Here is a 12,566-nt window from a genome sequence, read left to right as displayed (position 1 = left end):
TCTCTCCTCATAGGACAACCCTCCCATCCCAGGAATCAATCCAGTAAACCTTCGTTGCACCGTCTCTAAGGCATGTATATCCTTCCTGAGGTAAGGAGACCAAAACTGTACACAGTGCTCCAGGTGTAGTCTCACCAAAGCCCTGTACAATTGCAGCAAGACCTCCTTACTCTTGTATTCCAACCTCCTTGACATAAAGGCCAGCATACTATTTTCCTTCCTAATTGCTTGATGTACCTACATGTTAACTTTCTGTGCATCGTGTACAAGGACACCCAAATCTCTGAGCACCAACATTTAATAGTTTCTCACCATTTAAAAAATATTCTGTTCTGCTATTCTTCCTACTAAAGTGAATAATCTCTCATTTCCCCACATTATACTCTATCTGCCACCTTCTTGCCCACTCACTTAACCTGTCTATATCCCTTTGCAGACTCTGTGTCCTCCTCACAGCTTACTTTCCCACCTAGCTTTGTATAGTCAGCAAACTTGGATACACTACACTCGGTCCCCTCATCTAAGTTATTAATATAGATTGTAAATAGCTGAGACCCAAGCACTGATCCTTGTGGAACCCCACCAGTTACAGCCTGCCAACTTGAAAATGACCCATTTATTCCTACTCTGTTTTCTGACCAGTAACCAATCCTCTTTCCACACTAATATATTACATCCAACCTCATGAGCCCTTATCTTGTGTAACAACCTTATGTGTGGCACCTTATCAAATGCCTTTTGAAAATCCAAATATACGACATCCACTAGTTCCCCTTTATCTACCCTAGGTCAGATAAAGCTTCCTCTATTTTGTTGAATCATGTGCCTTAACCCCAACCTCAGAAGAGCATTCCCTACTGCACCATTGACATTTTTCATAATGCTCGTTTTGTGCGGTGAGTGAAATTGCCAATTTAGCACCAAATATGCTGAATTAGGGCTAGTTTTGTGTTGCTGATATAAGCTTATTGGAGCAATATGAATCTAGGCATCAAAGCAGAGATTCATCCCACAGCCCAAACTGGATTTGAACCTAGGTTTTAGAAGTCACTGTGTAACCCTCTACACCACCCAGTCCCCCTTGATTAAAGAAATTAAAAATGTAGCAAGCTTCTTTCATTGGTCAAAGTTTGCATTTAAGGCAATCATTTGCTCTGATATACATGGTCAAGTACTGCTTTTATACATACTTTTTTTGAGGGCTATCTATAATGACAGTGGAAATAAAGTACAGCAAAATCGCATTTATTTAAGTGTCGGTTATCGTATTCCACATTTCTTTTAATACTTAATTGTCCATTGATATCACAAAACAATTGAATCTTACATCTGTTTCTAGAAACAGGTTCCATTAATCAAACATTCGGAATTCTAGGAATCTCACATTTTAGTTGACGTGAACAAAAATGTAGTAAGTTAGTGAAATAGCTCAATAGCTTTTTGTATTCCTTCCCAATAAAAGGAAAAAAGACTTGCATTTATATAGTGCCTTTTACGGTCTCAGGACGTCCCATAGCGCTTTACAGCCAATGAAGGACTTTGAAGTGTAGTCACTTTTGTAATGTAGGAAAAGCGGCAGCCAATTTGCACACAGCAAGGTCCCACAACAGCAACGAGATAAATAACCAGATAATCTGTTTGTATGTTGGTTGAGGGATAAATATTGGCCAGGACACCGGGGGGATCTCCCCTACTTTTCTTCAAATAGTGCCATGGGATCTTTTACATCCACCTGATAGTTTAATGTCTCATCCAAAACAGGGCACCTCCAACAGTGCAGCACACTCTCAGTACTGCAATGAAGTGTCAGTTTAGAGTTTGTACTCAAGTCTCTGGAGTTGGGCTTGAACCCACGAAATATCAGAGTTGGGACTACAGTTAGTGAAGAGGCCCTGCTGAAAAGTTGTGTAATATAGGAAATATACAAGGTACAAAATAGATCCAAGATCTAATTTATGGAGGTTCAGTCCATTTTAGGGAAAAAAATATACATTACAGTCTTTAAAGCAATATTTTGTAGCGTTTTAGAAATGCAATTGCTATAAACTTCGGTATAGATCTTGTACTTCAAAAGCACAGTATTTTGTAAACATGGAAGCAAGCCAAAAATCCAGCTAAACTCTGATCACTGTAGGCTCAGATACTCAAACTATATCAAACTATACATTGCCAACAGGAAATTAACCAAATAAAGTGATACTCCAGCTTTATTTAAAAGTTTTCTATCTATCTAAGAAGCGCACATTTAAATAGCAGTTTAATTTCTTAACCAGTACCTTTTCGGCTCAACGAGAAAGGAGGCATTGCTGGACTTGATTCTAGGGAATGAGGTGGGCCAAGTGGAGCAAGTGTCAGTGGGGGAGCACTTAGAGAGCAGCGATCATAGTATCATAAGGTATAGAAAAGGACATGGACCACTCTAAAGTAAAAATACTTAATTGGCCGAGGGCCAATTTCAATGGGATGAGAACAGATCTGGCCCTTGTAAATTGGAATCAAGGATTGGCAGGCAAAACTGTAAGTGAACAGTGGGCAGCCTTTAAGGAGGAGATGGCTCGGGTACAGTCGAGGCACATTCCCATGAGGCAGAAAGGTAGAGCAACTAAAGCCAGAGCTCCCTGGATGACAAAAGAGATAGTGAGTAAGATGAAATGGAGAAAAGGGGCATGTGGCAGATGTCAGGTTGATAACACAAGTGAGAACCAGGTTGAATATAGAAAGTTCAGAGAAGTGAAAAAGGAAATAAGACGGGCAGAGAGAGAGTATGAGAATAGACTGGCGGCCAACATAAAAGGGAATCCAAAAGTCTTTTACAGCATGTAAACAGTAAATGGGTAGTAAAAGGAGGGATGGGGCCTATTAGGGACCATAAAGGAGATCTACTCATGGAAGCAGAGGGGATGGCTGAGGTACTAAATGAGTACTTTGCATCTGTCTTTACCAAGAGAGAAGATGCTGCCACAGTCTCTGTAAAGGAAGATATAGTTGAGATACTGGATGGGCTAAAAATTGAAAAAAAGAGGTACTTGAAAGGTTAGCTGTACTTTAAAGTAGATAAGTCATCCAGTCTGGATGGGATGCATCCTAGGTTGCTGAGGGAAGTAAGGGTGGATATTGTGGAGGTACTGGCCATAATCTTCCAAACATCCGTAGATACGTGGTGCCAAAGGACTGGAGAATTGCAAATGTTACACCCTTGTTCAAAAAAGGGTGCAAGGATAAACCCAGCAACTATCGGCCAGTCAGTTTAACCTCAGTGGTGGGGAAACTTATAGAAACAATAATCCGGGACAGAATTAACAGTCACTTGGATGAATGTGGATTAATTAGGGAAAGCCAGCACGGATTTATTGAAGGCAAATCGTGTTTAACTAACCTGATAAGAGTTTTTTGATGAGGTAACAGAGGGTAGATGAGGGCAATGTCGATGTGGTGCATATGGACTTTCAAAAGGCGTTTGATAAAGTGCTGCATAGTAGGCTTATCAAGATTGCTGCCCATGGAATAAAGGAGGCAGTAGCAACATGGCTAAAGGACAGGAAACAGTAGTGGTGAACGGTTGTTTTTCGGACTGGAGGGAGGTGTACAGTGGTGTTCCCCAGGGGTCAATGCTGGGACCACTGCTTTTCTTAATATATATTAATGACTTGGATGTACAGGGTACAACTTCAAAATTTGCAGATGACAAAACTTGGAAGGGTAGTAAACAGTGAGGAGGATAGTGACAGATTTCAAGAGGATGTAGACAGGCTGGTGGCATGGACGGAAACCTGGCAGATGAAACTCAACGCAGAAAAATGTGAAGTGATACATTTTGGTAGGAAGAATGAGGAGAGGCAATATAAACTAGAGGGCACAATTGTAAAAGGGGTACAGGAACAGAGGGGTCTGGGGGTATATGTACATAAATCGTTGAAGGTGGCAGGGCTGGTTGAGAAAGCAGTTAAAAAAGCATACGGGAACGTGGGCTTTATAAATAGAGGCATAGAGTACAAAAGTACGGAAGTCATGATGAACCTTTATAAAACACTTGGCTACAGCTGGAGTATTGTATCCCGTTTTGGGCACCGCACTTTAGGAAAGATATGAAGTCCTTAGGGAGGGTGCAGAAGAGATTTACTAGAATGATTCCAGGGATAAGGGACTTTAGTTACGTGGATAGACTGGAGATGCTGGGATTGTTGCCTCGGAACAGGCGGTTGCGAGGAGATTTGATAGAGGTATTCAAAATCATGAAGGTTCTAGACAGAGTAGATAGAGAGAAACTGTTCCCAATGGCAGAAGGGTCAAGAACCAAAGGACATAGATTTAAGGTGATTGGCAAAAGAACCAAAAGTGACATCAGGAAAAACTTTTTTTACACAGCGAGTGGTTAGGATCTGGAATGCACTGCCTGAGGGGGTGGTGGAGGCAGATTCAATCATGGCCTTCAAAAGGGAACTGGATAAGTACTTGAAAGGAACAAATTTGCAGGGCTACGGGGAAAGGGCGGGGAGTGCGACTAGCTGAATTGCTCTTGCGTGGACTCGATGGGCCGAATGGCCTCTTTCCATGCTGTAACCTATGATTCTAGTAGAGTCTATGCTTCAAAGTACTAGTCTGTGCATGGACAGAACAGTAAGATCTCAGTATGTAATAGATATCTAGAAATGCATGATCTATTCAAAAGAGTTATCCAGGAACAAGCTGGTGGTGTCCTGCATTGATATACCATTGGAATGAGGACTGGCGTCCATCCAACCTCAACTGAACAATCAGGAGATAAGAGGAGTGGAGATGAGAAAGTTCCACACAAAGGATGAGGGAAAATCATAACCACTGATAATCCAAGGGCTACATTGATAGAAGTCCAGGAAAAGAATGCCTGCTATTTCTCTCATCAGGTCAAACACACAAAACAGTGACCTTAAATTGTGTGCGAGTGAGAGAGTGTGAGAACACGGGGGGGGGGGGGGGGGGGGAGGGGGAGGGGGAGAAAAGAGAGCAGGGGGATGGGGGTGATGTCACAGTGTAACTGCTCTAACCACAAACCACTTAAATGGGCTGGGGCAGAAAAGGGGAGACACTGGGGGCTTGTGATTAGGCATCAAGTGGTCTAATGTCACATGGTCAGAACATCTTGATCAAACCTCCAGGAATGCCTCATACTAGAGTTGGCAACCCTAATGCTGGGTAAAGAACTCCCCATTCCACAAAAACCGGGACTGTACCAGGCGACATCACATCTCATTCCACAAGTACGTCAGGTACTGATGAGCTGCTAACAGTCCCATACCCACCCCTCAGCACTTCAAACATTAGCTTCTGCAGCACAGAGGGAGGGGGTTCTGGACAGGGGTCTGCAGGATATCAATCCCCCCAATTTGGCTGGGATCTCCTAGGCACTCCTGCAGTCACCTGGCCCTGTGCAGGCTGCCATCACAGCAGATCAAAGGATCAGGATAGCCTGCCCTCAATGGAAAAGGACCCTGGGATGTCAATGAACTGGGAAACCCAACGAGCAGAAAATGAATGGAAAGCACTCCAAAAATAGGCATGATCCCAGGTGAGGGGTAAAAAAAGGGACACTGCAGGAGATGCATCCAATCCTGGGATATTAGGCTCATCCGGTTTAGTGTACATACAATGACCATTTTGAAAATAAGGACACCTGATGCAAGTCCCTTAGGTATCCCGAATTTACAGGTTTCACTGTACCTACAATTTATAAATCGTTTAGGAACCGAAGTACCTTACTCAGACAGGCATGATACACAGTATGTTGATGCATGAACAGTGCCATGAAGTGATAGGACAAAGGATTACACCCAAATTAGCAAGTTGAGGCACTGTCAGTCATTCCAACATATAGCAGTCCCACAGCCCACATGTAAGTGAGGAAAACCAAGTGTATAACAAAAAAAAATCTAATTCGAGTGTTTTCAATGCACCATGTTTGAAAAAGTCACCTTGTACAGTACAATCTGCATCTCTTCAAAATTTGGTTTGTTCCAGCAATCAGTACCAATAAATGTAAATGTTTCCTGCTTATTCCAAAGACAGACAACAATGGGTACTGTTCTGGGAGGAGAAGGGAGGATTGAGTAGAATCTTTCACAGAAATTAGAGCTGAAAATTGAATTTCCTGACTAATCAAATTTATACTGTACAATGTGTTGATACAACAGTTTAGCTAGAATTTGTTCTTTTCTATTTAAACATTATGCCAATTTGCAGTGCTGGGCTGTAAATTAAATACATTTCAAAAGCAGGGAAATTTTAACGCCCATTCCTAAGTTGGATATTGTGGCTGCAAATTTGGTGATGTCACAGTGTGGCAGCTCTAACAGAGGTATGTCCCAAACTCAAACCACTGTTTCCAAAGCCTACATGCTTTGTATAAGACCTACCTCCCTTTTGGAGAATAGCATTAAACACCAGCAAAAACTTGGGAGGCCAAATCTGCCTACTCACCCATCATCTTTCCGATCAATACTGTATAAGCAGATAGAGCAGTCTGCTCTGAACAATATCACCATGTCCCTGAAGACGTTAATTAATAAAGTCTCCGATTGCACTTTGGTAATATGAGCAAAAACATTGTCCAAGTTGGATGACCGGAGATAAAGTCTCAGCTGTTTTGGAAAGAAAATAACAGATATAAAAATTGCAACACATGCCCAATATGAAATTTCAACATAAATTCTAACGAGAATGTTTTCTGCAAAAAGGATTGCTATAATAAAAACATGGCTGACTCCCAGTTTCTTCATCCCAGAGCCAAATTGGGAGATCAAGACAGCCATCTGCATTTTGTAAAACTTGCAAGCTTTGTATATAAGCAAATATTCACAATGCAATTTTTTTTTGTATAAACATGCAGAATGGGAGGCTTACTCATCAGTTTTTAAAATCTGTTACATCATTGTAATTCTGATTACTAAACGAAAGTTACATCACCCGGGATCCTCAGAATATTTTTTCCCCCCCTCTGTTGAACATTCTTCACTTACCTCATCTTGTTGGTCAGTCAAATAGCAGGCAAGTGACAGAAATATCTATTTAATATGCATTTAAAAAAAAAAATGAAGTCAAAATGGAGGTGGCTTGCTTGCTATATTTCAAAATGTAAGGCAGGAATCAGCTTAAGTTGATTGATTTAGAGATTAATTAGGATAAAAAGGTTCTAAGTACAAATTGGGTCGTCAGCTGTCAGGGGCCCTGGTGAATGCTCAGGATCCAGACTACGCACGATTAATTGCTCATTAGAATTCTACCTAGTCGCTACATTTGGGCCTTTGACCATGAGTGATTGTCAGCATCACCTTCAAAGGCCCTTGGACTCCCCAAGACTGTGGGATCCTCCTATAGTCTTTAGCTCTGGCATTAGTGCAAACAGGTCTGTGGATGAACAGGAACCTATGCCACCCACATGCAACAACTCATTTTGAAGGTCTAGGAAAGAGAAATCCTAACTGTTCATCCAAGGGAGATGCTGGTTCCTAATATGGCTCAGAGAAAAAAAGATCTTTGTGCACTGATTCTAGTTCTGTTGTCGTTAGCAAAATGTTAAAGCAATACCTACGTCTTTTTGCTTCTGTATATTATTTTATATGTAAATAACTATAACCAAATAGTTTTAGCCTGCATACACTGATCTGGCAATATGTTTATGGTCTGAGGACAGAAAAATATGGTGGGCACACAACCTATTCTCCAGTAGGGGTTTTACCGCAATTGGGAGTCAACTTAAACCTGGGAATGCTGGTCAAACGTTCTTCACTTACCTCCTCTTGTTGGTCAATCAAATTATAACAGGCTAAAACAATGAAGTCATTCCACCATGCCAAGCCACCAGTCACTGCCATATTTTGTTCCTAAAAATATAAATAAATGCTATGGATTGGAGCTGTCCATCAGATTTCAGAAGAATCCATTTTCCAAAACATTACTGCTCTCTAGATCAAATTCTCTTACATTATTACTTTTCCTTATTCACACAATTAAGTAAACACAGGTGAAATCCTACTGTGTTCTGTTTTTAAACTGAGTTAAATTACTGGCACTTACTAACTTTTGGCTGTGCGTCACATGGCTGCTTTCAAACTCACCAAAAGGCTTTTTTTGTTCAAAACTATTTATTCATACTGTTTTATTTCTTCAAAACTATTAACAGATGGCAAAAAGCCAATCATTACAGTATTGACAAATCCAAAGGCCCTTTTAACAATTTGCAGTCATCAACAATTCAGTCAAAATACTAATCAATTATGTATCACTTATCAAGATTCTGGAAGAATAAACACTGCGAGCTCAACAGACAAAAGAAAAATAAGTTACAGGAAAGTGAAAGGATGAAATAGAAAGAAAATGAAAACAGCAGCTGCCAAATAAGAGGAAGAAAGGAGTCCCATGATCACAGATAAAAGGAGACAACTTCCAACTAAAAAAAAACTCAATGGGTGGGGGTGTTGGGGAAAAGGAGGGAAGGGAGTAGGGACAGGGTCAACACACACAGAAACAAAGAAGACACAAATGACTAGGAATGAATGGGAAAAGCAACAAATCAGCAGATGCCCATGCCATTGGTTGCCTCCCCAAGAGGCAAACAAAAAGGAACTATAGCTACATAAAGAACAGGACTGGCAACTAAATATTGCAGGTTATAACTTAACCAGAAACAATAGGGAAGGAAGAAGGGGAGGATGGAGTAGCTGTACTTATTAGGGATAACATAATGGCAGCAGAAAAAAGGGTCATAACTAACAGAAGGATAGAAACAGAATCCATATGGATTGAAATAGAAGAAAAGGGATTGATCACCCTAATAGGAGTATACTACAGACCACATAATAGTGGAAAGGAGGTACAGGAAGAAATATGTAGGCAAATATGTGAAAGGAGTAAAGAGCATAGAATAATCATGGGAGATTTTAACTACCACAAAAATAAACTGGCAAGAGGTAGATAAAGGGGTACAGAGAATGGCATTTTTGCAATATGTGCAGGACTCATTTCTCACCCAGTATGTAAAAAGCCCAAGAGAGGAAGCACTGCTGGATCTAATAATGGGAAATAAACCAGATAAGAGATGTAAGCGTAGGGGAATGTCTAGGCAATAGCGATCACAACATAATACGGTTTAAGATAAAAATTAAGGACATAAGTAAGACAAAGACCAAAGTAATAAATTGGAAAAATGCTGATTTTGAGGGGATGAGAATGGAACTAGGTAAACTAAACTGAAAAAATTTACTGACAAAGAAATAGAACAGCAGTGGGAAACATTTAAAATGGTGATCAAGAGTGTCCAAAAGAAATATGTCCCACTAAAAAGCAAGAACAAACTAGCCAGTGATGACACACTATGGATGAATAAAGAAATAAAGGACAAAATTGAAACTAAAGAAAAAGGCATACACTAAGTACATAGATAACAAAGGCGAGGATGACAAAAAGGAATACGAAAAGGTTAGGAAAAAAGTCAAAACAAATCAGGAAGGCAAAAAGAAACCATGAATTTCAATTATCAAGGAATATCAAAATAGTAAAGTATTCTACAGACACAAATAACAAAAAAGAGAAATCAGGATAAAGACAGGGTCACTAAGGGATACATATGATAAACTCACAGGCAATGACAGCAAAATGGCAGAAATATTAAATAATTTCTTTGCTTCAGTATTTTCTAGAGACACAAATATGGTGGGCATGACATTAGAAGAAATCAAAAAAGATGTAAAAGCATTTAAGATAGAACGGGGGAGATAATTGATAAACTAATCATACTCAAAGAATAAAACCCCTGGTTTGGATGGATTGCATCATGGCATACTAAAAGCTAGGGAAGAGATGGCAGAGGCACTATTACATATATATAAAAATTCATTAGAAAAGGGAATAGTGTCAGAGGACTGGCAGACAGCTAATGGGATTCCTATATTTAAAAAGGGAGATGGAACAAGTCCAGGGAACTATAGACCAATTAGCTTAATGTCAGTGGTAGCAAAGATAATGGAATCCATACTCTTAGGTGTAATAGAGAAACATCTAGAAACCGAAAATAAAGAATTGTCAGCACAGATTTCAAAAGGAAATGTCATGCTTGACCAAACTTATTGAATTCTTTGAAGAACTAACAGAAAGGGTAGACAAGGGTAATGCAGTAGATGTAATATATTTGGATTCTCAAAAGGACTTCGATAAGGTACCGCATAGTAGACTCGTGACTAAGGTCAGAGCATGTGGAGTCAGGGGACAAGTAGCAGAATGGATAGCAAGCTGGCTACAAAACAGAAAACGGAGTAGGGGTTAAAGGTAGTTACTCAGCCTGGCAAAAGGTGGGAAGTGGTGTTCCACAAGGATCGGTTCACCATATACAAATGATTTGTCTCCAGAATAAGTACAATTTCAAAATTTGCGGATGACACCAAATTGGGGGGTATAATTAATACTAAGGAGGACTGCAGCAAAATACAGGAAGACATTAATAACCTTGCAGAATGCACGTGTAATTGGCAAATTAATTTCAATATAGCTAAGTGTGAGGTGGTATATTTTGGTAGGAATAATAAGAGCCTAAACAGGGTAGAGGAGCAGAGGGCTTTAGGGGTACAGATATATAAAACACTAAAAGAAGTGATGCAGGTTAATAACACCATTAAAAAAAAAGCAAACCAAGCACTGGGGTTCATTTCTAGAGAGACAGAATTGAAAAGCAAAAAAAGTTATGCTAAACTTTTACAAAACCTTTCTTTAGACCACATGGAGTACTGCGAACAGTTCTGATCTCCATACTATAAAAAGGAGAGAGGGATTGGAGAAGGTGCATGAAAGATTTATGATGAATCTACAAATGAGAGATTATACCTATTAGGAAAGACTGAATTGGCTGGGGCTCTTTTCTCTAGAAAAGAGAAGGCTGAGCAGTGACCTGATAGAGATCTTTAACGTTATGAAAGGGTTCGAAAGGGTAGACAGAGAAGATGTTTCCATTTGTGGGGGAGACCAGAACTAGGGGCCATAAATATAAGATAGTCATTAACAAATCCAATGGGAATTCAGGAAAAACTTCTTCACCCAGAGTGGTAAAAATGTGGAATTCGCTACCACAAGGAGTAGTTGAGGTGACTAGCGTAGATGCATTCAAGGTGAAGCTAGATAAACACGAGAGAAGGGAATAGAAGGATATGTTGATAGGGTTAGATGAAGAATGGTGGGAGGAGGCTCACATGGAGCATAAACACTGGCATGGACCCGTTGGGCTGAATGGCCTGTTTCTGTGCTGTACATTCTTTTTAAACAAACCAGGACATCTCCACACAATGTAACGAAGGAAAGGATACCACACATTTGCCAAGTTGAGACAGACCTATTTTCAATCTGTACCCCAGTACCAAAAGGCCGGGATATCTCAACATGTAGCAAAAAATGATTGATCAGGTTCCCCATTCTGATAACCTAAGAGATTTCCAGATCAACCCCAAGCACACAGCGAAGTAGGCTGGACTTGAGACTAAAACCTATGATTACTTTATTTGTATTCAAAATCATAGCCCAATATTCTTGGGTTTATGGACATATTCACAAAATGTGCATGTTGATGTGGATGTTGGTCTCACCACATCGCGTGGAGCACACATCAGGAAGCTAAGGTTACCAGATGAGCAGATTTATTTTAGGTCCGATACAGGATTTTTTTTTTTTTTTAATTGCCTCACACACAAGAAATTCTGAGAATTCCTACATCTCTTGACAGCAAGGTAATCTTACCTGGTCTGCCAGCAAAACACTATTCATACTGATGCAGGAGTCATACTTTTGTAGATTTGCAGCATAAAAATTTGCAGGGCAACAGAGGGAATTGGCACCAGCTCCAACAGAAACCTCAAAGCAGTGATGGTGGTACAGTTAGACAATCTTGTGCTTTTAAAAGCAGTGCGTCATACTGACCTACAACCACGTTTTATTTCTAGTGTTGGCAATACAACTAAAAGCCCAAAGCCTCATCTCTTTCAATCTTATCAGCTCCATGACAAACGGCCCCGATAACCTTTCCAACACCCCGGTATTGTACTGTTAACTATTTCAGATTGAATGTTCCTGAAGCTGCCTAAAGACGATAATTACATTCTAAATCTATCCAAGCATGTAAAGGCAATGGCTGGTTGATATTGTATCTCTGAAATTCACAGGAGCTTAAACCAGTATATCCTTCAGAAAAAGATATCAGATTCAAAAAGAAAACTTCTGAAGTACTGTTGGAATGCAAAAACTGCACTGCCTCATGAACAGATTTCAATATACCCTGTGAAGCTGTCCCAACAATACCTTGTTACTAATAAAGATGTTAAGATCTATTAATAGATTTCTGTAAATAATAGTTTAGACAAGGGCATCAAAAACCACAAAAAGCGTAGCATTAACTACATAAAGCAGTTTTGTTGAACAGTGAAGCGACCAGCATAAACCTATTACCCATTAGATTTGAGTTATGCAGGCTGACATCACTTGAATCATGCGCCAGTAAACCACTGAACCATATCCTGTACTTTGCTTATCCCTGTGCTCTTCCCAAACTAGCCAAA

At 40.0% G+C, this 12,566-nt stretch overlaps 1 protein-coding gene across 1 annotated transcript in view; it reads right to left on the bottom strand.

The window, feature by feature from the left end:
- Positions 1 to 12,566, bottom strand: part of ric1 (RIC1 homolog, RAB6A GEF complex partner 1) — a 149,489-nt gene that overhangs the window by 37,469 nt on the left and 99,454 nt on the right. The window contains exons 15-16 of the mRNA XM_067983633.1: positions 7,767 to 7,856; positions 6,454 to 6,614 (exon numbers count right to left, since the gene is read on the bottom strand). Coding sequence (XP_067839734.1) covers positions 6,454 to 6,614; positions 7,767 to 7,856 — 251 coding nt within the window. The remainder of the gene's footprint in view (positions 1 to 6,453; positions 6,615 to 7,766; positions 7,857 to 12,566) is intronic.

Source organism: Heptranchias perlo, chromosome 4 (genome assembly GCF_035084215.1).
Source record: "Heptranchias perlo isolate sHepPer1 chromosome 4, sHepPer1.hap1, whole genome shotgun sequence".
Taxonomy (NCBI): domain Eukaryota; kingdom Metazoa; phylum Chordata; class Chondrichthyes; order Hexanchiformes; family Hexanchidae; genus Heptranchias; species Heptranchias perlo.
This window is presented reverse-complemented; position numbering and strand designations above follow the sequence as displayed.